This window comes from Pangasianodon hypophthalmus, chromosome 11 (assembly GCF_027358585.1).
Source record: "Pangasianodon hypophthalmus isolate fPanHyp1 chromosome 11, fPanHyp1.pri, whole genome shotgun sequence".
Lineage (NCBI taxonomy): Eukaryota > Metazoa > Chordata > Actinopteri > Siluriformes > Pangasiidae > Pangasianodon > Pangasianodon hypophthalmus.
In genome coordinates this window covers 13,541,846-13,563,811 of record NC_069720.1, presented here as the reverse complement: position 1 = coordinate 13,563,811, position 21,966 = coordinate 13,541,846, and the positions used below count along the sequence as shown (strand labels likewise).

Here is a 21,966-nt window from a genome sequence, read left to right as displayed (position 1 = left end):
AACATACTTCCACTCTGAAATTTGAATCCTTTATAATGAAGGGCAGCATGGTGGTGCAGCAGGTTGTGTTGGTGCCTCACAGCTCCAGGTCCCTGGTTCGATCCTGAGCTCGGGTTACTCTCACATATTCTCCCCGTGTCTGTGTTTCCTTCAGCTAGTAGAAGGAAAACATGCTGGTAGGCAGATTGGCTACTCAAAATTGTGCCTAGATGTGAACAAGTGTGTCTGAATCCCTGATTTCCATGCAGCTGCTTATTCACTACATGGGAAGCATCATATGGCCATGCTAGCTGTGTCTGAGAAAGTTTATTGAAGAGCAGATTTAACAGAGAGATTTAACCTTCAGCTTGAATGCGATAAACATTTTCACATGACTGCGAGTGTGTCCTTGTTATTTCATGTGGTGGGTAGCAGCTGTCTGTGTGTGAAGAGAGTTTTAGCTGAAATGGAGCGTGCATGAGTGCTTGCTCTAGTGATTTGCATGCATGCATGTATGTGTAGTTAGTCCTGCATGAACATAATTAAAGACTATATGCGAGTGTATTCTGTATATCCTGTATATCCAATTTAACTCTCATTATCTCTCTTTTTGCTTTTCCTCTGTCTCTATGTATGTAGGTGTTTATTGCACAGACAGTATTGTCTGCATCAAATCTGCAGGTCCCCACCCTGTTGCTCTACATTCGCTTTGCCACCTGGAACCAGATCCTGGATCCCTGGGTCTACATCCTCTTCCGTCGTTCCATACTGAAGCGGGTCTATCCTCGCATGGACTGGTCTCGTGGCTCCATCATCAGCCTCTACCCATCTTTAGGCACCTCTATCAATCTCACTCGTTCCTCTATAGGGCACCCTCGCAGTCTCAGTCAACAAATCTCAGAAGAACCAAAGCAGGAAGATGCTTTACTATCAACGCGGAGAGTCTCTCCTCCTTCCTGATCAACACTCAGGACCTTCGGTTTAACACTTCAGGAGTCATTTATGTTTATGTAAAGTCTATTTTGGTAAAATTCCCCCGAAATTTAATAACATTATTTTTAAAAAGGTTAGTTCTTCTTTGGCTGAAAAAGACAAAGAATTTGGGTCACATTTGTTAACGTTCCCTTTTCCAGCAGAGACTTTTAATTTAGTTCCATTTAATTTTATTTGGATAGGACTTTTAACAATAGACATTGTCACAGAGCAGCTTTACAGAAATTCACATGTAGATCCAGATCCTTGGCAAGGACATAATCCCTGAGATGACATGAGAAAGAAAGCTTGAGAGAGAACCCAGTCTTTCTCAGTGCTTCTACAGAAAAGTGATTTGTGATCTACCTGTGACAAATGCGAGCTAGTTTCCTAACAGTTAACTAGCCAGCTAGCTAGGTTAGCCAATGTTAGTGATGAAGAACAAAGAACTGTTTGTTGCCATGAGTATATTTCGACAGGTTTGGCTGTTAAATATATCGGTGTGAAAATGGAGAAATCAAAACTCGATACTGAAACATCACTCATGTCAATCTGTGATAAATGCGAGCTAGTTTTCTGCTAGCTAACACAGCTAATGTTGGTGACAGTCTGCTGGAAACAGCAGAAGGACATTAGGCAGGATTCTAATTCGCATATTTGTGTATAGTCATAGTTTCTGGCATTTCAAATGAGACTACAGATATAGAGATGTTCCTAGGCTAATTTAGTATAATATTTAATGGTTTAAAAAGCTAAAGTGATGGCAAAAAAGGATGTCGTAAGATACACTACCTGGCCAAAAAAAAAAGTCGCACAATCTAATATTTTGTTGCCCTGCATTTAGCTTTGATTACAGCACGCATTCGTCCTGGCATTGTTTCAACAACCTTATGCAACTGCACAACATTTATTTCCATCCAGAGTTGCATTAATTTTTGAGATCTTGCATTGAGGACAGGAGAGTCTAACCACTCCGTAAAGTCTTCTCCAGCACATCCCAAAGACTTTCAGGTCAGGACTCTGTGGTGGCCAATTCATGTGTGAAAATGATTCCTCATGCTCCCTGAACGACTCTTTCACAAGTTAAGCCTGATGAATCTTAGCATTTTCATCCTGGAATGTGCCTGTGCCATCAGGGAAGAAAAAGTCCATTGACGGGATAACCTGGTCATTCAGTACATTCAGGTGCTCAGCTGACTTCATTTTATTGCCACGAATGAGGCTGAGCCTCGACCTGACCAGCTGATGCAACCCCAGATCATAACACTACCTCCAGAGGCTTGTACAGTAGGCACTATGCATGACGGGTGAATCACTTCATGCATTTCCCTTCTTACCCTGACACGCCCATTGCTTTGGAATAGAGTAAATCTGATTTTATCAGACCACATGACCTTTTTCCATTGCTCCACAGTCCAGTCTTTATGCTCCAGAGCAAATTGAAGTCATTTTTTCCGATTAGCCTCACTAACAAATGGCTTTCTTGTGGCCACACAGCTGTTTAGTCCCAATCCTGTAAGTTCTCATCACATTGTGTGTGTGGAAATGCTCTTACTTTCACTATTAAACATAGCCGTGAGTTCTCCTGTCGATTTTTTTACGATGTGACTTCACCAAGCGTTTTAAAGATCTCTGATCACGATCATTCAAGATTTTTTCTGACTACATTTCTGCTGTAAAGCTGACGGTTCACCACTATCCTTCCAGGCTTTAATAATGCACTGGACATTTCAGAACCCAGTTCCAGTGATTTCAGCAAGCTCCTTAGTTTTCTTTGCTTGATGCAGGCCAACAATTTTCCCCTTCAGTAACATCTTTTCCATGACCACAGGATATGTAATCTGCCATGGTTGTTTAAGAAATGAGAAGCTACACACTGCATCAGTTAAGGTTAAAAGAACTGTTGCCAGCTGAAACATATTAATCACTGCAGTAGTGATCCAATCATAGACTCTTCAGTATTTGCTTATTTAAACCCAAACAGTGACCTTTTTTTTGGCCAGGCAGTGTATGATCCTGATAAAATGCATGTGTTATAGTGTTTATCATGAAACAGCCTCTTCTAGTGCACTCTTAAACACAAACACCCAAGAGGACAGAACCTGGAAAAGCCATTTTTGAATAGCTTTATTTTATTTTAAACTATTCATCTGGGAGTACTTACATTCTTTCCAGTTGTAATTTTATTTCCAAGTAATCAAAAATAAAACTGTGAGAAAAAGCAATCAAAAAATTATTGGGAAATTGAAAGCACAAAATGGAAAGAGCAAAAATTGGGCACAAAATGTCAAAGGGTAAATTGAACATATTTAATCCCATCTGGATAGACATATGTTTTACAAGCAGATAAGGAAAAAAAAAACATCTCCCAGAAACTCCATTTCCCAGAACCTCCTGAAGTCTCCTGAACCATCCATGCTCTCTTCCTCAATCTCCACCAGTCAGCTTCATCAGGTTCACAGGTTTACTAATCCTCACCTGCAGCTCATTAGCATATGTATATATTCACTTATTTCAGTCTGTTTCTGTGATGAGTATTGTTTGTGTTTTCTGCTTGCAGTTCTGAGCCTTTTGTTGTTCTGTTGGTTTTGTTCCAATAAACTCTGTTTCTTTTGTTTTATACCACAGCGCTGTTAGATTCTCTAATCTGACTGGCCAGAATGTGTTGATTTATATCCTGTAGCAGCAGCTTTGTAAAATTTAAAAAGAAACCACACGTTACATTAATGCACTTGTTCTAATACATTATTGTTTCTATAGTAACAGTTCATTCATGAGATTTGTATGGTGGAAATGCAACTTAATCTAAGGCTAATAATAAACACTTTGGGAAAAAAAAAGTGTTGTTATCATGGAGTCTTCTGCACAGAGGATTTTATTCACGATTTATTGAAGGATTTTCCAGTCTCATCACTTTTTTTTGTCTGGGTTTTGCTAATTTCGGGAGAGAGAAAAAAATAGAGGCTGGTGAGGGAATGTCTGTTTGTATGATGTAAGTTACAATAGCAACTTGTTTCGCAGACTTTCTACAACATTAATATCCATAAATGGACAAAAAGCATAATGTGACATTTGTTAATAAATAATAAGGGGGAGCTCCAGATGTTTTCTAACAGACGTCACGCTGAGCGGGAGTGAATATGAGAATTGCTGCCAGAGTGATCCGGATTGGCGTAGTCCAGTTAGATCTTTATTTATTCCCAATGCAAGCATCAACGCTCCACTGCATTGCTCAGACTTTATAATTTCTAATAGTTGAGATATTATCTCCAGAGTGGTCTCTGCCCTGTCAGTCCTTCTGGCAACAGTGGCTTCGATCCCAGAACTGAAAACACTCCACATGCCCACTGGCACAAAAGTAAAGACCAAGTTTTTATAAAAACAAATCCAGCTCTCTCTGAACTCCTTGAATTGCATGGCATTGTTCTGTTTAGCGTTGGTGGTAAACACATTGAGAACAAATGGTCGTTCTTTGTCATATATTTATTCCTAATGTAAATACGTGTATTTATAAATATATCACCAAGCCTGTTCAGCCACAGAGCATAAAACTATCATATCAACCTGCTGTTGAACAATCCTCATGTTTGGATGCCTTTGGGACACACTGTGTCCTGTGTCTTTGCGGAAAGAATGAATGTGCTGATTTCCGTCACTGTCCACAAGTGGAACTGCTCATTTCCGTAGTCCAGTAAAGAATCATTGACTCATGTGTTTAACATTTTTTTTAAGTATTGTAACTTCAGATTTAAAAAAAATAAAACCTAAGAACAAGCTTCTCTTGAGAGAAACTAGACTTTCTCAGTACTTCTGTATAAAACTGAAGATATTTTATGACAGTTTTGGACCAACTGCCGCAAAGGATTGAGGAAGACATGTCAGCTAAAGTTAACACTGAACAAAATTTGGTTGTTACAGTATTTTTTGAAAGGTTTTTTCTACATAAGAAATAAAACACTTGGGTGTGTGCAGTTATAGAAAAATAATCAAGGATGTTAGTTATTTATTAATTATTTTCTTATCACAGCACATCCTGTAGTGTTTTGTTCCTCTTATACCACAGCAATTTGTCAAGAATTATCACTTTTAATTTATGACCAAGATGTGATATATTATTATCCGTTTATATTTGCATTTAACGTTTCAGAATGTCTGTGACACTCTAACAGCTATAAACAGTCATCCCCAAGAGTTGTTCCCTCACTTATTGAAGTTAATTAAAAAAACCGCAGCTTGTCATGTTACTGAGAAACCGTAAAGCTCGAACACCTCTGTCCTGAAGACTTTCTGACTGTTACAAAGTGCTGACACTGGAGGCTCATTCCAAAAATGTTAAAGTCTCCTTACAGAAAACTTCACCATTTCAACGATTGCATGTTTTTCTTTGTTTAATAGCAATGAATTTTTAATCTGTTTATTATCAGATTGTGTGGAGAGTCACCAGACGACTCCCTGTGTAAGTTGTCTCTATAGAAATGCTAATGTATTAGAATGAGCACATTAATATAACCTGTGATTTGAAGTACAACACAATAACTGGAACACCTGTCTGAGCTGCTGTTATAGAAAATTAATCAAAAACCAGGTTCGAGAATTCAACCATGCTGTGGTATAATGTTGAAGAAATCACTGAGAATATGACAAAGACTCACCTAAAGTCCCAGTTACACACTTATTATAATAATTCAACAGTTTAAAAAGTATACAAGGTTTTATTGGTAACAAGGTTTTATTGGTAACTTAGTGACATAACTTCCAAGATGCTGTACATTTTCAGGTCTTCACTTTGAAAATAGTACAAGATATCTATACAGTGTATAAATAAAACATGATAAGACAAATCCACACAATTTGTTTGTGATAAATAAATGGCATAGAAACTAAGGTGATGTTCAAGATGCAGTGTCCATAATCCACATTACATTTAAAGTGGAACAGTCACTCAGTCAAACAGTGATGTGATCAAGTCCAACTGCACCAATTCTGAGGAAAATTTTAAAAAATCATATGACATTTTGAAATAGATAGATTTCTTTGGATGTACTTGCATACTATTCATCCTAAGCCCCACATAATTATGCAGTGTTACTGTGTGGGAAATTTCCAGGGATATCATAACAGTGAAACTGTGTAAGGTAATTCTCATATGTGTACTGCATACAAAAATAATAACTGTGTGAGCTGAATTAAAAAATAATAATAATTGTTAAAAAGTTATCTCAAGTTGAGACCAGTTTTGAGCTGGAGTCATGGTGAGGTTGAGGAACTGACACACACATCTACGGTTTAAATCTGATATGGATATTTGGAGCACAAAACAGATATAAATACAGATAGTTACACTGTGTTACACCCCTATACCACTGTGAACACAGACAGCTATAACAACTACAATCTATATTTCAGGTTTGTATGACCACTTTTTATACAATTAGCAAGTTAATATGCCACTATGTATGACATGACATTTATTTCTTCTTGGGAGTTAAGTCCGATGACCAATTTCAGTAAAATGGCTTTAATGGTATGTATCATGGCTGCTTTTTTTTAAGCTCTGAGTAGTCCATTCCACTCCTTAAAATAACCATATGTGACTGTTCCCCTTTAAAACATGTGCAGAAGTCCAGGCCTCTATGTGCTACTACGAGTCTTTAATGCAGACAAACATTACTGCAGTAATTCATGTCATATTTCATATATACACAATACATAAAATATCCGCACATGAAAAGAAGACCTTCATTTGTAAGCAAACGTTAGGTAGCATGAGAGACATAATAGGCCCAAAGATCAAACTGAAGAGTATTCATGTCAAGTCTTGCCAATTCAGTTCAGCTCCCATACAGCTGTGGTTATAAAGCAACCTGGTCTTTTATGGGATATAATGAAGTGACCTTTACATGGACAGACTCAAACACAGTGTTCAAACAGTATAAATGGATACAGATCCTGTGGATTTTTCCCATCCCTGGTCATCAGCCAGTACTCTTTCAAGGCAAATAGTGATAAACAGTAACTGAATTGCACATCATGTTGTGACTCAAAGATGTGTTCAGAAAAGCCATTGAGTAATATTCACTTCCATGCAGGTCTGAAAAACACTTCCAGATGCTGAACTTTAAATAATGGGTTTTGTTTTTCAAGCATTCAGTGTTTTACTCTGAATACATTGTGTACATTTGCTGATCATTAAATATTAAATTAATATTTCACTGAAACTCAAGCTTACACTTTGCCCAAATGTAGTTGAGCCAGGATATATTAATCTCACCAAAATCTTTTTCATACAGTATATACCTTCAAATGAGATCGTTAAGCTTTTGTGATCTCACTTTCCAGTAAACGGTTTTGTAACGTCACAAGGATAGTGTATATTTTCAAATGTAAATGTGAGTTGCACCAACAATGTTTTGAGATAGTTGTGTTTTATTATAATTATCAATTGATTTTAAACATGGCTTAACAAATCAATTAAAATTTGAACCTCTGATAAAGTAGCAAACATTCAATACCAAACTTGTATAAGTTTTTTAGAATCTCACAGTCACTGTTTTCCCCAGTCACTGGTTCATATATGAGGTCTTCTGACATTTTTTTGCTTCAAAAAACGGGTTTAATGACACTGTATACTTCTGGTCTTTGCACTCAGGGGTTTGCCGGGGCAGTGTTAGTTCTGCAGTTTATGCTGTGAGTTCAGGACTGTCAGAGTTTAATAATAAACATGTGAAACTGAAGTGACATCTCTAAATCTCTTGTTGAATTATGGACAGGCAGTTGCAACCAAGGTTTGAAAAAAAAAAAAAAGCAGTTACATCTGATAGGAGAATACTGTGATAATACTCAGTGTAAGTCTCAGTGTAAGAATACCGGGAGACACAGCCAGGTTGAAAAATTGGCCTAAACTCTGCCATTTTTTACATCCCCTAGAGCCCCCCAGATGTCAAACAGAAAGACGTCAGGGAAGGCGAAATCCCCCAGGACAGAGTCTAGAGCCTCGGCGAAATCATCTGGATTTTGCTTGTCTTTGGCGGCTTCTACAATTGTGGTTGCTGCAAAGAAACAAAAAAGTTTAACTGTTTTAGAAGAAGAAAAATTGACACTGCATCTCTCTGAAACAAAACATATTATGTTTTCTAAAAGGTATATTAAACATAAATTTAGGTTAAATAATGTCAGTTACAACCACGTGTCACAAAAGCATCTGTACTGCATCGATCTGCATGTTTCTATGCATTTGTAAGGGATTCGCATGATATTGTACTATATTTCTGTTGTTCCGTCTACAAAGAAATGCAAAGTACAGATCCTCACACATGCTTCACAGTGTTTGTGTAATAGGATACCACTGAGGATCTGGTTAGACTCAGGAGTTTGAAGCTTGGCCCACTATAAACTGATTTTCTTGAGAATCTTCCACATAAGATCAAGATTCTGACGTGGGATTTATAGAGAAATATTGTGCTGCGTGGTGGAATTTGTTCCAGCCTCATGATAACTGCCTGGTAAAAGGACATTAATGAATAATGGTAGTCAGTGGTAATGGTAGCAGTAGTCACAATGAGTAGTGATTAATGACTGGCTGGAAAGACGCTGTGCTGTATACTGCTGTACAAAGGCAAAATGCAGTAGCTGACATTTTGTCTAAACTCAGTTATGACTGAAAACGGTTGGATATCTTTTAGATCTTAGGATGAACTCTGTTTTGTATGGAGTGCTGCTGGTGACATCCCTACAATTATACAATTATCTTGGTTTATTATATAATTTACAATAACTAGATAAAATAGATGATGTAGTAATGATAAGAGCTCTACTCTTTTGTATTTTGATATTGAAATCTTAATGAAACTTAGCTTCTTATCAGCCTCAAAACTATCATAATAGTAAGAACTCTAATGTTTATTAATATTGAGTTGGTTCACTGTGACAATTCCAAGGAAAAATAAGTAAAGATTTTATTTTTCCTTGGAATTGTCACAGTGAACTAACTTTTCAGTTAGTTCTATCATCTATTATATCTGATTATTGTGAATTGTAGGACTGAGACATTCATTGTTTTGTGTATTATAAACATTGGTTGTTTTAGCTGAAGAACCTCATGCAATAATTATTATCCTTCTAGAAAAATTCTAATTCTATTCTAGAAAAAAAATGTTATGTTCAGTAAATAATAATCAGTTGTGCATGTAAACTTCTCTAGTCTCTATATCTTAACTAAAACAGATGCTTGTTTTTGGAAGTGTGTGATGGTTTCTGTAAAACCCTGTATATGCGCACACACCAACACAATAATAACACCCTATTAACACGTGGCCGAACTTACTGATCCCGCTCCCACGTAGTGCTTCTTAGTCATAGCCAGTAGTGATCTCCTTCCCTCATGGTCATAATTTATATATCTCGTTCCTTCAACTTAATTATCTCCTTCCCTCGCATTACAAAGTCACGGTCACAATTTAATTATCGCATGTCTAAATGATCGCCTGCCCATATATTACTGAGTTGTGGCCGTGCATTAGGATCTCCTTCCCATGTGTTAAGTTGTGACTATTTTTTTATCTTTTTTTAAGCAGGGATGTCACCAGCGAGGAGAAAATATGTAAAACTGCAGTAACCACAAAATTTGCTGGATTGTAACCTGATTACTATACTGCACATTTTATGAACATTTAACAGATATGGCTTTAAAGTTCACTTAGAAATTCAGTTAAGTTAGTTCATGTTTGCTTGTGGCTGATTTTAGCACTCAAGTTAGGTCCTTGGGACTAGCTAGCTATTACTTGCAGTGAAGATTTTGAACATTTTTGAATTTTGTAAAGCAGTTTCCCCTAGTTTTAACATTAGCTTCCTGAAAACATCCAAAAACTCTTAATAAAGAGACTTACTGGAAGTCATTGGAAGAAAACATCCAACTGGGACACTGGAATGTGTTCTGTGTTTATTATTAATGCTCTGAGGCTTGACTTGCTCAGTATCAGCTGCTTTAGGGCTTTTTATAGAGAGGATATGACACATTGATGCAAAATCACATCTCACCAAGTTCAGGATCCCGTATGCCCATGTAGCTCTCCAGAAGATCATCAACCTTCTTAATGGCCTTTTCCTCAAACTCACTGGGCTGATGGGAAGAGAGGAGGAAGTGATACGAGGGAGGAATGACTCGGGTTTAAGGCATTCTGAGTGTTTTCACATCACCACGGCAACCTGATCAGTAACTCACCACTTCCTGAACAGTCGCCGTTCCTTTCGAGCGCAGACGCAGAGTTTCTTTCCCACTGACCATTTTGCCCTCGCTGGATTTGGGTGCTCGTGTCCGCTGACCAATCATGTCTTGATGGAGATGCACAAACAGACTTGGATCAAATTTCTATGCAATTATAAGTTTTTTTCAAGTAAAAACGTGTGAGTGCTTAGAAAGTGGGGGGCTTTCTTCATAAAATCTTTCCTTTCTCTCAGATAAAGATAAAAGAAATGCACATTTACACCATGGATTTCACTTTATTTGCTATTATTTTATTGTTCGTACTTCTACTACTATTTAATTTATTTATTTCAAAAATTCTCCCAGTTAAAAAGAGGAACAGTGTGTGTGAAATGACAGACACTGAACTGCTTTTTATAATACAGCTTGATGGGGATGATCTCAAAGATTTATGTCCTGCTGTGCTAAATCGGTGTAAATCTTTCTTAGAAAGCTTTAATAAGATTATGGGGAAAAAATAAAAATAATAAAAATGTAAAAATTCTCCTGATAAAAGATGATGACGGTTGGCTTATCATCTGTAATAATGATTAAAATAAATCTAATTCACGTTTAGACACTACTCTTCACTGTTTTTTTTTTTTTTTTTTGGCATTACAACACAATGACTCCACACTGTAAAAATGTGCACAGTCTAATGGAGGACATTTTCATGCTGAACCTTCACATGTCTGCTTTTATATCTTCTGAACAGCATGACTAAGGGCTTAGATCCCAGTTACAAAAAAACCTAAGTTTATACTTGTTTATGTGAAAAAATGTATTTTGTTATTGTAGTAAATTCTTCATGTATCACGTTTTAAACTATGGACCTCACAATTAGCGGTTGATCGATATATTGCCAAGGCCGCGATATCGGTTGATATTCTGCATTTTTAATTAGCGGCACTGGCTGATAAATCTTCCCGTTCAGCCCACATGTGACAAGCCAGACTTTCGACGCCATATAGTGCATAAATGCATTCTTCCTCATTCTGGTTTAAAAACAGCCACTCAGACGTGAAGCGCGCATCTGACAGACAGTAAAGTGACATCTAGTAAAGTCTATATAAAGTCTATATAAATTCTATAAAGTCTATATATGTATTATATAATATCCTATACTTTGACTTAAGTCCAGAAAGTAAAACAACCTGTTACTGGCTAAAGTACCTATATGAGATTTATGAGTAACTATGTATTGTATTGTAGATAAAATACATGGAATTACACATAATATTTTTGTCTTTAATTAATGCCTATTGGTCAGATTTGTTCATTAAATTAATAGTAAATGTTATCTATAACCTGCTACTGGATTAAAGCAGCACTAATTATTTACAGGATTGGAAATCAAATTATAAATAAGGTTTTGTTTTTTTGTTTTTTTTTAACTAAAATGTATTTTCTTTTTTTATCCTGCTAGATGGCTGGACAGAAAGCGGATCCTCTGTGGGAGTACTTTACAGAGGCGACACCGGGGAATACAAAGTGCAGTGTCAGTCTGCAGGGACATGGTGACAAACACAAAGCTGCTTTAAAGTGCACTAAAGCTTATTTATTTATTGAACCGTTACAAACTGTTAGTTTGTTTGGGTTTTTCTATATTTCCTCTTTGTTGATGTTTTAACAGACACAAGAAAAAGCTGCAATAAAACATATTTATTTTTATGTGTACAAATTTCTTAAGTGAATATTTTCGAAGTTCTTCTGAGAATATTATGCACAATAAATGTTCGTGTAGTTTCACCAATTTTCTGTCTCATTTACTGTAATTAACTTTGTGTTATATTGGTCTCATATCAGCCTCATATCAGCCACACTGCTTTCTAGATACCAGCATCAGCCATTAAAAAACCCATATCGGTCAACCACTACTCACAAGCAGCTACGTTACTCCTAAAACATGGTTTCCTTTTCTGGAATTGTGTAGAAAATCCCTAGTGAGTTTTATACCACAAGACGTATGATTGCACTTAATTTATACTTCTGTTGTTTTATAAAAAGAGCCAAAAAGTTTCATTTTGGTTAGTGAGGTTAAGGAGAAGGTTAGATTTATGTGTAACATTGCATTAGTTAATTAAAGAAAATGAACTAATTTCATTCTTAGAAGATAGATTTTACAAACAAAGCCATTTTAGTTAAATAACCAACAAGCCACTTCATTGGTCCACTTCTTCCTTGTTATCCAGACAAGCTAACGTTCAGTATTACAACATGGCTACAGAATACTCATAATACTCAGCTCTGATTGACTCGCTGCTATCCATTATTTTCTATATCAGCACACCTTTAATGTAAAAATTCAATCACAGATATCAGTGCTCCTGATACCCTGTAACCATGACAACAAACATAAACAACAATACATGCTACTTAACAAACACTGTAAATGTTTAAAATTTACAGTAACCTACTGTCGGCAGAACTGTAAAAGGTTTAGAGTAATGTACTGTAATATATTTACAAGTAATTATTGTGCTTTTTATAGTATATCACTGTACATTTCCAGTAATATACTGTACATCGTCCAGATGATTTTACAGTAGTTTAATGGCAGCAGAGTGCATTTTCCATACTTAAATAATTGTGCATATGGTATAAACTAAAATGTACAGTATAAAATAAAATATAATCCACTACACTCGCTCACTTTACTCATTTGGGTGATGCTTCTATCCAAAGCAACTACAGTTGAGCACATGAGGGTTCAGGCTATGTCACCGGGCAGTCAGAGGAAAGTGCTATCTGTCCTCTTCTGCATACATGAGCTAACAGACAGCCATGATTGGCTAGTGTCACTGTGATTGACAGGTGAGAGAGTATGCCATCCCTCCCACCCAGAGAGCTGGGAAAACAGTACTGTCAGGATTTACACTTGTAATATCCCAAGGAAAGGGCGAACACTTTTCTGCTGCACCACTCAGGTACTTGTACAGTGAGTTTTGCAGTGAAAATAAGAAAAATGAATGACATACTAGATTCTATGTTATGTCACTGAGCAGCCTCACATCTAGTATCTCACACAAAATTGAGGGCAGATGAGACTGCAGAGTCAGCACTTTAGCATTTTACATGCTCCTGGACTCTTTAAGAGCTTAAGGCCTTTGGTCAAGGACCTAGCAGTGAACTCAGTCCATCTTTTGGACTTGTGACTAACAGCCAGTGTCACTTCTGGAAAGGACACAATGCTGTGTGGTTTAGTATTTTCCCTGTTAATCCTCCTGAGAACCTCTTACAGCCACTAATGAAGCACATCAATAATACCTTAATGGAAGAATGTTTCAGATTGAGATGCTGATATGTGCCTGATGTTAATGTTATCAGGGACCAGGGAGGCCTTCCACACTCATTATTGGCCTCTTTAAGACTTTTTATGGAGGGGATCTGACAAAACCGCAAGCACAGATCCTTAACCAGAGAAATACTTCAGCCCTGTGCAGGGTGTATGTTGTATTTTTCCATGATTGCTAATACAATAAACCATCTGGTTTGGATTGTTTCTTTGTTTGCGCCACTAACTGAGCAGAACCATATCAAGTTATGTTGAGTCTGTAATGGACAACGTGACTCAATCCCTGCTAAATAAGACATCAGTTTAGTCAGAATGGAAGTGTATGGTGGCCATTTTGTCCCATCTGTTAGCCGTGCTTGCTCTTCTCACTTGGTGCACACTGTAAGATGCTCTGTGTGCATGAGGGAGCATAATTACATGCATTGTGCCCATGAACGGTAATCCATCATTTTCAAACATCCAATTAGCTAATGGTATAATGATAGTCAAAGGCCCTTCAATTATTAACAGTAATTTTCTGTCAGAGAGGGAGAAGGGGAACAGGCATGCTCATTTTCACCGTATGCATATTAACACTAATTCTGCAGTTGCTTAGTCTCTGCACTACGGCTGAATGATTTCACTGCCAGAGATTAGAGCTGTTCCATCTCAATAACATTAGTGTCTTTAACCCCTGAAATTATAAATGGCCAGATCATTATCATTACTGACTGCTCTTAAACACTTTATGTATCACCATAATTAAAGTAAGGTGCGATTAAAAGCTTATTGTCTTGCAGTTGAGCTAGGAAGCCAGTGTAGCTCCAGCTAGTATTTAAGAGATAGCACGTTATGATTAGGGTGCCATTGAGCCCTTAAAGGTTTGTAATCATTTTTCAACATGCATTTTACCATTCACACAAACATGTTAACCTATCTCAGGCAAGAATATCTCATTTTTGTGAGGTTTCTTTGCTGGCATGCTGTATTTTGAGTTTGTAAGCATAGAATTATCCAATACACAACATTTGATTAACTAGCCATGCTAATGGCATAAGAACATCTAGGACATTCTAATGATTTACTTACAGTTTTATGACTAATTTATTTTGAATCTATAATTTGGGTAACTGTGTTGTATTTTCAGAGTGACCTCATCATCTGTCTATTTTGTGGATCTTATAAGTCTACACACCCTGGTTAAAACTGCAGGTTTTTGTGATGTAAACATATGAAACCAAGATAAATCATCTCATATCTTTTCCCACCTTTAATGTGATATAGGAACCAACAGAATTCAAGTGAATAATGAATAGAAGCATTTTAGGGGAAAAAAGAAAAATCTTACCATAACCTGGTTGCACAGCATTTAACTAATACTTTGGTAAAAGCACCTTTTGCTTTAATACAGCACTCAGTCTCTGGAGTAAGAGTCTTCCAAGTTAGCACATCTTAATTTGGCAATATTATTCCACGCCTCCATGCAAAAATGCTTCAGATCTGTCAAATAGCTTTTAATACATGCTTTGTAAGCTCTTTGTGGACCGTGGCTTCAGCAGTTGGATGAAACCAAGATGTTAAAAAAATGTTTTTTTGTTTTTTTATTAAAATGTTTTTCCCCTAAAATGTTTCTATTTGTTTTTCACTTGAATTTTGTTGGTTGTTATATAACATTAAAGGTGGAAAAAAGCTCATATGGTTTATCTTGGTTTCATCAGAGCAGTACCTCATTAACAGGATATTTCCATTAGATGTGACCTTCCTTTTCCTTCTTCCACACTAATCCAGTGTATGATCTATTTGCAGGAAATATCTCTCCATTATTGTATGACAAGCTCTCATTACCTTTCCAAGCACAAAGTGCTCAAGTCTACATGACTCTCGGCTCTGTGTGCGTGAGAGACTGAAGTCTTAGTTTCCTCTCTGGCCCACTTCAAGGCAAGGATTTACTTTGTATAAACACACAAATATGAGTAATTCACTATTCAGCTATTCAACTATTAACTATACACAGTGTGTTTATTCCTTTGTGCCAGTACAAAAAAGTTCCAGAAAACTAAAAAAGCCCAAAAGTTTCCTTTTGGTTACTGGGGTTAAGGTTAGGGTTAGATTTAGGTGTAGCATAGCAGCATTGCATTAATAATAATTTTGTAAATGTAAGGACACGTGTGTGTGTGTGTGTGTGTGTGTGTGTGTGTGTGTGTGTGAAACATGATGGATTTTGTGCTACTATGGGATCTGACCACATGCTGGCAGTGTTTCTCCGCCTTCAAACAGATTCGAGCTGAATGACTTTATTTGTGTCTTTCCAGAGGAAATGAAAGGATTATCAACTTTATGGATTATCCTCGTTAAAAATTTAGTCATTAAATTATTTTCATTCGGCCTGTAATAATAATAGTCCTATTTTAAATTTGAGCTGGATTATTTTCTTAATTAACTATTTAATTTATATCTTTTTATATTGCTTTTAATTAATTACATTAATTACATTTCTTTGTTTTATTTATAGAATTTAATTCAAATGTACACTGCCTGGCCAAAAAAAAAAAATCGCACAATCTAATATTTTGTTGCCCTGCATTTAGCTTTGATTACGGCACGCACTCGTCCTGGCATTGTTTCAACAACCTTATGCAACTGCACAACATTTATTTCCATCCAGAGTTGCATTAATTTTTGAGATCTTGCATTGAGGACAGGAGAGTCTAACCACTCCGTAAAGTCTTCTCCAGCACGTCCCAAAGACTTTCAGGTCAGGACTCTGTGGTGGCCAATTCATGTGTGAAAATGATTCCTCATGCTCCCTGAACGACTCTTTCACAAGTTAAGCCTGATGAATCTTAGCATTTTCATCCTGGAATGTGCCTGTGCCATCAGGGAAGAAAAAGTCCATTGAAGGGATAACCTGGTCATTCAGTACATTCAGGTGCTCAGCTGACTTCATTTTATTGCCACAAATGAGGCTGAGCCTCGACCTGACCAGCTGATGCAACCCCAGATCATAACCCTGCCTCCAGAGGCTTGTACAGTAGGCACTATGCATGACGGGTGCATCACTTCATGCATTTCCCTTCTTACCCTGACACGCCCATTGCTTTGGAATAGAGTAAATCTGATTTTATCAGACCACATGACCATTGCTCCACAGTCCAGTCTTTATGCTCCAGAGCAAATTGAAGTCATTTTTTCCGATTAGCCTCACTAACAAATGGCTTTCTTGTGGCCACACAGCTGTTTAGTCCCAATCCTGTAAGTTCTCATCACATTGTGTGTGTGGAAATGCTCTTACTTTCACTATTAAACATAGCCGTGAGTTCTCCTGTCGATTTTTTTACGATGTGACTTCACCAAGCATTTTAAAGGTCTCTGATCACGATCATTCAAGATTTTTTCCGACTACATTTCTGCTGTAAAGCTGACGGTTCACCACTATCCTTCCAGGCTTTAATAATGCACTGGACATTTCAGAACCCAGTTCCAGTGATTTCAGCAAGCTCCTTAGTTTTCTTTGCTTGATGCAGGCCAACAATTTTCCCCTTCAGTAACATCTTTTCCATGACCACAGGATATGTAATCTGCCATGGTTGTTTAAGAAATGAGAAGCTACACACTGCATCAGTTAAGGTTAAAAGAACTGTTGCCAGCTGAAACATATTAATCACTGCAGTAGTGATCCAATCATAGGCTCTTCAGTATTTGCTTATTTAAACCCAAACAGGGACCTTTTTTTTGGCCAGGCAGTGTATATGTAAAATATCAAATTAAATGTTTCTACATTAAAAAAAAACTATAAAAGGCAGTAAACAGTAATAAATGAAACTAATAATAAACGAAAATTAAATGAAAGTCAATATTTGGTGTGACAATCCTTTGCCAGAGATTGTGTAAGATTGTGTAAGTATTGTATATATATATATATATATCTTACACATCTGTTTATATGGCATTGATTGTGATTTAATTGGCTATATATATAATTTTAGAATAATAACTTTATTTTAGATAATATGCAGACCTATATTTAATAAATTCTTCAAATAAAATTTTAAAAATTAAAAATCAAAAGTACAAATTTACCTGAAAGCCAAAAAAGGAATTTCACAGCTAAAATTAAATTAACGTATAAATACGACAGTTAAAAGATTCATGTTTGTTAGTGAGTAAAAGCCAAGCACTGAATGATGTGAGTAGTGCAACATGGTGATGATGATGACACACACGGAGGTGACAATGATGACGCACGGAGGAGATGATGACTCACCAAACGCTTTCTTGGGTCCCACCAGTCTGAGAGTGAACGGCTCTCCTCGCGGCTGCTCCTTCAGCATCTTGGCCACTTCATAATGACGACATCCCACAATGCTCTGGTCATTAATGGCCTCGATGTGATCACCCACACACACGTTTTTCAGCCGGTCAATGGTGCTGCCCTCTTTTATCCTCTGTCAGGAAGGACAAGGATAAATAACTGGGCAAAGTCTAATATCTATCTATCTATCCACTTATCTGTCTGTCTGCCTGTCCTATGTATATCCATCTTTCTGTCCGTCTGTCTTCAGTCTATCTAGCAATCTGTCTGTCTTCCTGTCTGTCCTTCTGTTTGTTTGTCTGTCTTCCATCCATCCTCTGTCTGTCACCCTGTCTGTCCTCCATCCATTTACCTACCTGTCTGTCTATCCATCCGTCCTGATAAAGGTCTGTCAATCCTCCATCCATCCATCTGGCTGGCTGTCCTCCATTTGTCCACCTATCTGTCTGTCTCTCTGTCCTCTGTCCATTAACCTAACTGTCTGTCTGCCTGTCCTCCACTGGTCCACCTATTTGTCTTTCCTCATATCTGTCTGTCCTTCTATTTGTTTGTCTTTACTCAGCCTTTTACTAATCTGTCAGTCTCTCCTCCATCCATCTACCTATCTCCTTACTTAATGAGGTTAGGGGTAGGGGTAGACATGGCCATCTTTGGCTACAGCAACACAGACAATTAATTAAACGTCCTTACAGAGATCTGTGTGTGTGTGTGTGTGTGTGTCACCTTAATGAAAGCATATCCTGCGCCATTATCGGTGATGGTCAGGCCAAGGGCGTCCTCTGTTTTAGTGACCTCCACCTCTTTGGTTTCTCCTCGGACGTGAGCAAAGATGAAGTCCTCGAGGCCGATCTGCCCCCCCAGCAGCTTCTGCATGTCCACTTTGTGTGAATTTAAAGTGCAGAAGAGGATCTGGGTAAATGGGGAGAGATATCAGGGAGGAGTGAGAGAGTGAGAGCACAAGCGAGAGAGAGAGAGAGAGAGAGAGAGAGAGAGAGAGAGAACAGAGTAAAGGGCAATGTGTGTCCATGGCCTACTAGAGTACAGTACTCATTATTATTTTATAATATTTATACTCTATATGCCCATAGTAATACTTATAATACATATGAGTTAGTGAGAGTTCTGCTAGAAAATGGCCATGGAATCTCTTTGTTGTGATAGTTAGTAAGGCAACATTTGAATTTCTCAAAATATATAATAAAATGTATTATATTTAATGTTAAAATTCTGTTTTCTATTTGTCCAGGATGTTTCTGTTACCTGTCTAGACCCTAGGCATACACCTATGTACTATATATTCCCGGTGAATTCTCAATTCTGATTGATGATGTTGACCAATTTTCTATTTCTACAGCAGCTCTAACAGTAGTTCAGGCTGTAATTCAAATCACAGATTTATTTTGTTCTAATACATTATTGTTGCTAAAAACTAAAAATATTCTTATTTTTATACTAAAACCATCACTGTTGAAAAACTAAAAACTCAAAAACTAATTTACAGGGACTTGTATTTCAATGTATAATCATTGATATATGGTGAGGCTTTCTGCAAGCAGCTGTTTATTTAACATTTATGGAAGGAGTCTCCAGTGTCAGTGTGGTCACAGGCGAGTCTTCAAGACAGAGGAGGTTGCACTTTCTTTTTTCTTGGTAACAAGACAAGCATCAAAAAAGAGAGAAAAGAGAGAGGCTGGTGAGGGAACAGCTGTTTATAACTCCTGTAACCTAAGTGATAACTTGTCTTGCAGATGTTCTACAACATTAAATGTAACTATAAACAGATAAAAGCATGACTCATTAATTAATAAATTAAATACTGTAATCAGTGGCAAATTGATGTAGTATAAGAGCACTAAAACACTTTGGCGCATGCTGTTATTGCAAAATAATTAACGTTTGCTTTTCATGTCCTGAAAACACTCCAGCTTGGGTCTAAACAGGAGCACTTGGACCTGGAAGAGATAAACACATTTCCTAGGGTGGAATCTTAACTAAGAGATAGTTAGAAAGGACTGTAGATAAGAGATATTTTCAAGGACATGTGCAGTTTTATTGTTTTGTGAAGTCAACAGGTTTGTTCCATGAGTTTGGACATGAATTGTGTCAGTTGTACAGACACTGTGCATGCCATGCCGGTATTTCTGCAGGTCTGTTTTAGGACGAAATCACTTAAAGACAAATATATGTACATATACAAATATTAAAATTACAGTGTAGCTCTATACATTTAGACTAATGATAATTCATTATGATCTGACTATATCACTCAGTAAGTGTTCATAAATCCTGGATTCAATTATTGTCCGGTTGTTGGTTTTCCATCAATACAGAACATAATGAAGAAAGCAAAGAATTTTAATTTATACTCAAAGAAGATCATTTATACAAGAGATTTAATGTGTTAGGTTTCACTGATATTTCTTCATTATCACAATTAACAAAAATGATCAAATAGTGTATATTAGTAAACAGTGTATGGCTGGTGATGATATTAGATGGGAGGATAAAATTTAATATCTAGCAATAGCTTGACAAAGATACCATTAGTGTTGAGCAATGCATTATATCACAAGGTCTCATCAATGGAATAATAAGAATGTTGTAGGGCAAACTACACACTTAAAGGCAGATAAGATAAGGTCATTTTTAAGTCTTTCAAGTCTCTAATACTCTACAGCCTTCATGCTGCATATCCTTCCAATACCAAGCATGCTAAACAGAAAAGCCTTTTGTTTAAAGCAAAAAACACTAAACTTACAGATCTACCTTTTTGGTTTTAATCCAAAGACATTTTGGGATAAAAAGTATGATAACATAAATAACCCATCTTGTTCCGCAACTGTATTTTACATGCGTCTTCTCAAGTACTGCAGATGACATGTTATGGATGTTTCAACGAAGCAAATATAGATCAAATCTAGGGTGCATGTCACTCTGTGTAATTACCTGAGATGACTGTCACTGCATGAATCTACAGTCTGGGCTAGAACGAAATCAGCCCCAGACTCTGCTTCATATCATTCTGTGTTGTTTTCAATGTCTGTTGGTGGTGCTGTTGCACTCGAGTCCACAAAAATCCAAAATAATCCACTTTAAGACATTTATTAACAGTAAATAATTGGATGTGGATACCAAAAATGAAACCTTATATTGATGTCTTTTTACATTTGAAAGACAGGGAAGCTTAGCCCTGCTACTTAAGATATTTGTAGTCAAGAAATCAGAATGTGATCATTTTAACATTTTGCATTTCCCCTTTAGAACACGGTGTAAATTACTCTAATTACTTTTCTATAATATTATATATGTCATCTAATAACATTTCTTCCTGACATGTTCTAACTCCAGATGCCATACTCTTTCTTCAGATCAGGTCTGGTGATCAATAGGATCACTACAAAACTTATTGTATTATGTGTTATTTATTATTTGTATGTACTGGGTTTTTGGCTGGAAATGTTTAAAGAAACCCTGGAATACGGTGATTAGTGAAGTGTATTGCATGTCAGTGCTGCACATTGCATTTTTTCCTGATGTATGTTTGAAGCATGTCAGCATGTATAGCAAATATTAGCCTTTATGGCTGTGGATTCAGAGTTTTAAACAAAATATTATACTTTAAATTAGAATGATTCCTAATATCACACTTACTTTTTGACTAATAGACCATATAACCTCACACTGACCTTATGAGCAGTAGTAGGCCTTTGTTGGTTTTGGTCCATTATGAATAACACCATTCTGTCTCATGTATAGTAAAGCTATGTGACCTGTATGATACATGTTTTTCTAATTTCTATTAAAGCATGGCTTACCTCAGAGGGAGAAATGTTGAAAACCTCTGCGATCTTGGCATAGAGCTCTTTTACGTTGGTGAAGCCATGAATGCGGCCTGTAGGACTTCCATGAGCAAGCTGAGTGTGAAATATCAATTTCGGTCTCTGGCACGGTGGAGAAGGGGGTGAAGTAGGTAATGGTGGAGCAGAGGGCACCACACTGCTTTCCTCCTCCCCAGTCGAGTTCTTTGAGTCCTGCGTTTGTGGGCTCATGGCGTCTCCGTCCTGCATCAGTCCGTCTTCACACTTTTTCCCCGAGCCCTTCTGCATGCTGTCTGGCCAGAACACACACACAGCTGCCCCGTGCTGGGTCTGATGTTGAATTAGTGATGAGGGTAACCAGGTAACAGGA

At 37.1% G+C, this 21,966-nt stretch overlaps 2 protein-coding genes across 5 annotated transcripts in view; one reads left to right on the top strand and one right to left on the bottom strand.

Moving 5' to 3' along the window:
- tbxa2r (thromboxane A2 receptor) overlaps positions 1 to 11,837 on the top strand; it is a 21,130-nt gene extending 9,293 nt beyond the window's left edge. For 2 of the 4 annotated variants that reach the window (XM_026945905.3, XM_026945973.3), the window contains one exon: positions 619 to 3,368. In XM_026945905.3, coding sequence (XP_026801706.1) covers positions 619 to 939 — 321 coding nt within the window. In that variant the 3' untranslated portion in view covers positions 940 to 3,368. Of the gene's footprint in view, positions 1 to 618; positions 3,369 to 11,618 lie in introns of those variants that run through there. The other 2 variants (XM_053238170.1, XM_026946043.3) reach the window with 2 other exon arrangements.
- On the bottom strand, positions 5,680 to 21,966 carry gipc3 (GIPC PDZ domain containing family, member 3). The gene is made up of 6 exons (XM_026946151.3): positions 21,594 to 21,966; positions 18,502 to 18,687; positions 17,731 to 17,911; positions 10,172 to 10,281; positions 9,988 to 10,069; positions 5,680 to 8,000 (listed from the first exon to the last, which is right to left on the bottom strand). The coding sequence occupies exons 1-6, from the start codon at positions 21,882 to 21,884 to the stop codon at positions 7,849 to 7,851; spliced, it is 1,002 nt and encodes a 333-aa protein (XP_026801952.2). The 5' UTR covers positions 21,885 to 21,966; the 3' UTR covers positions 5,680 to 7,848.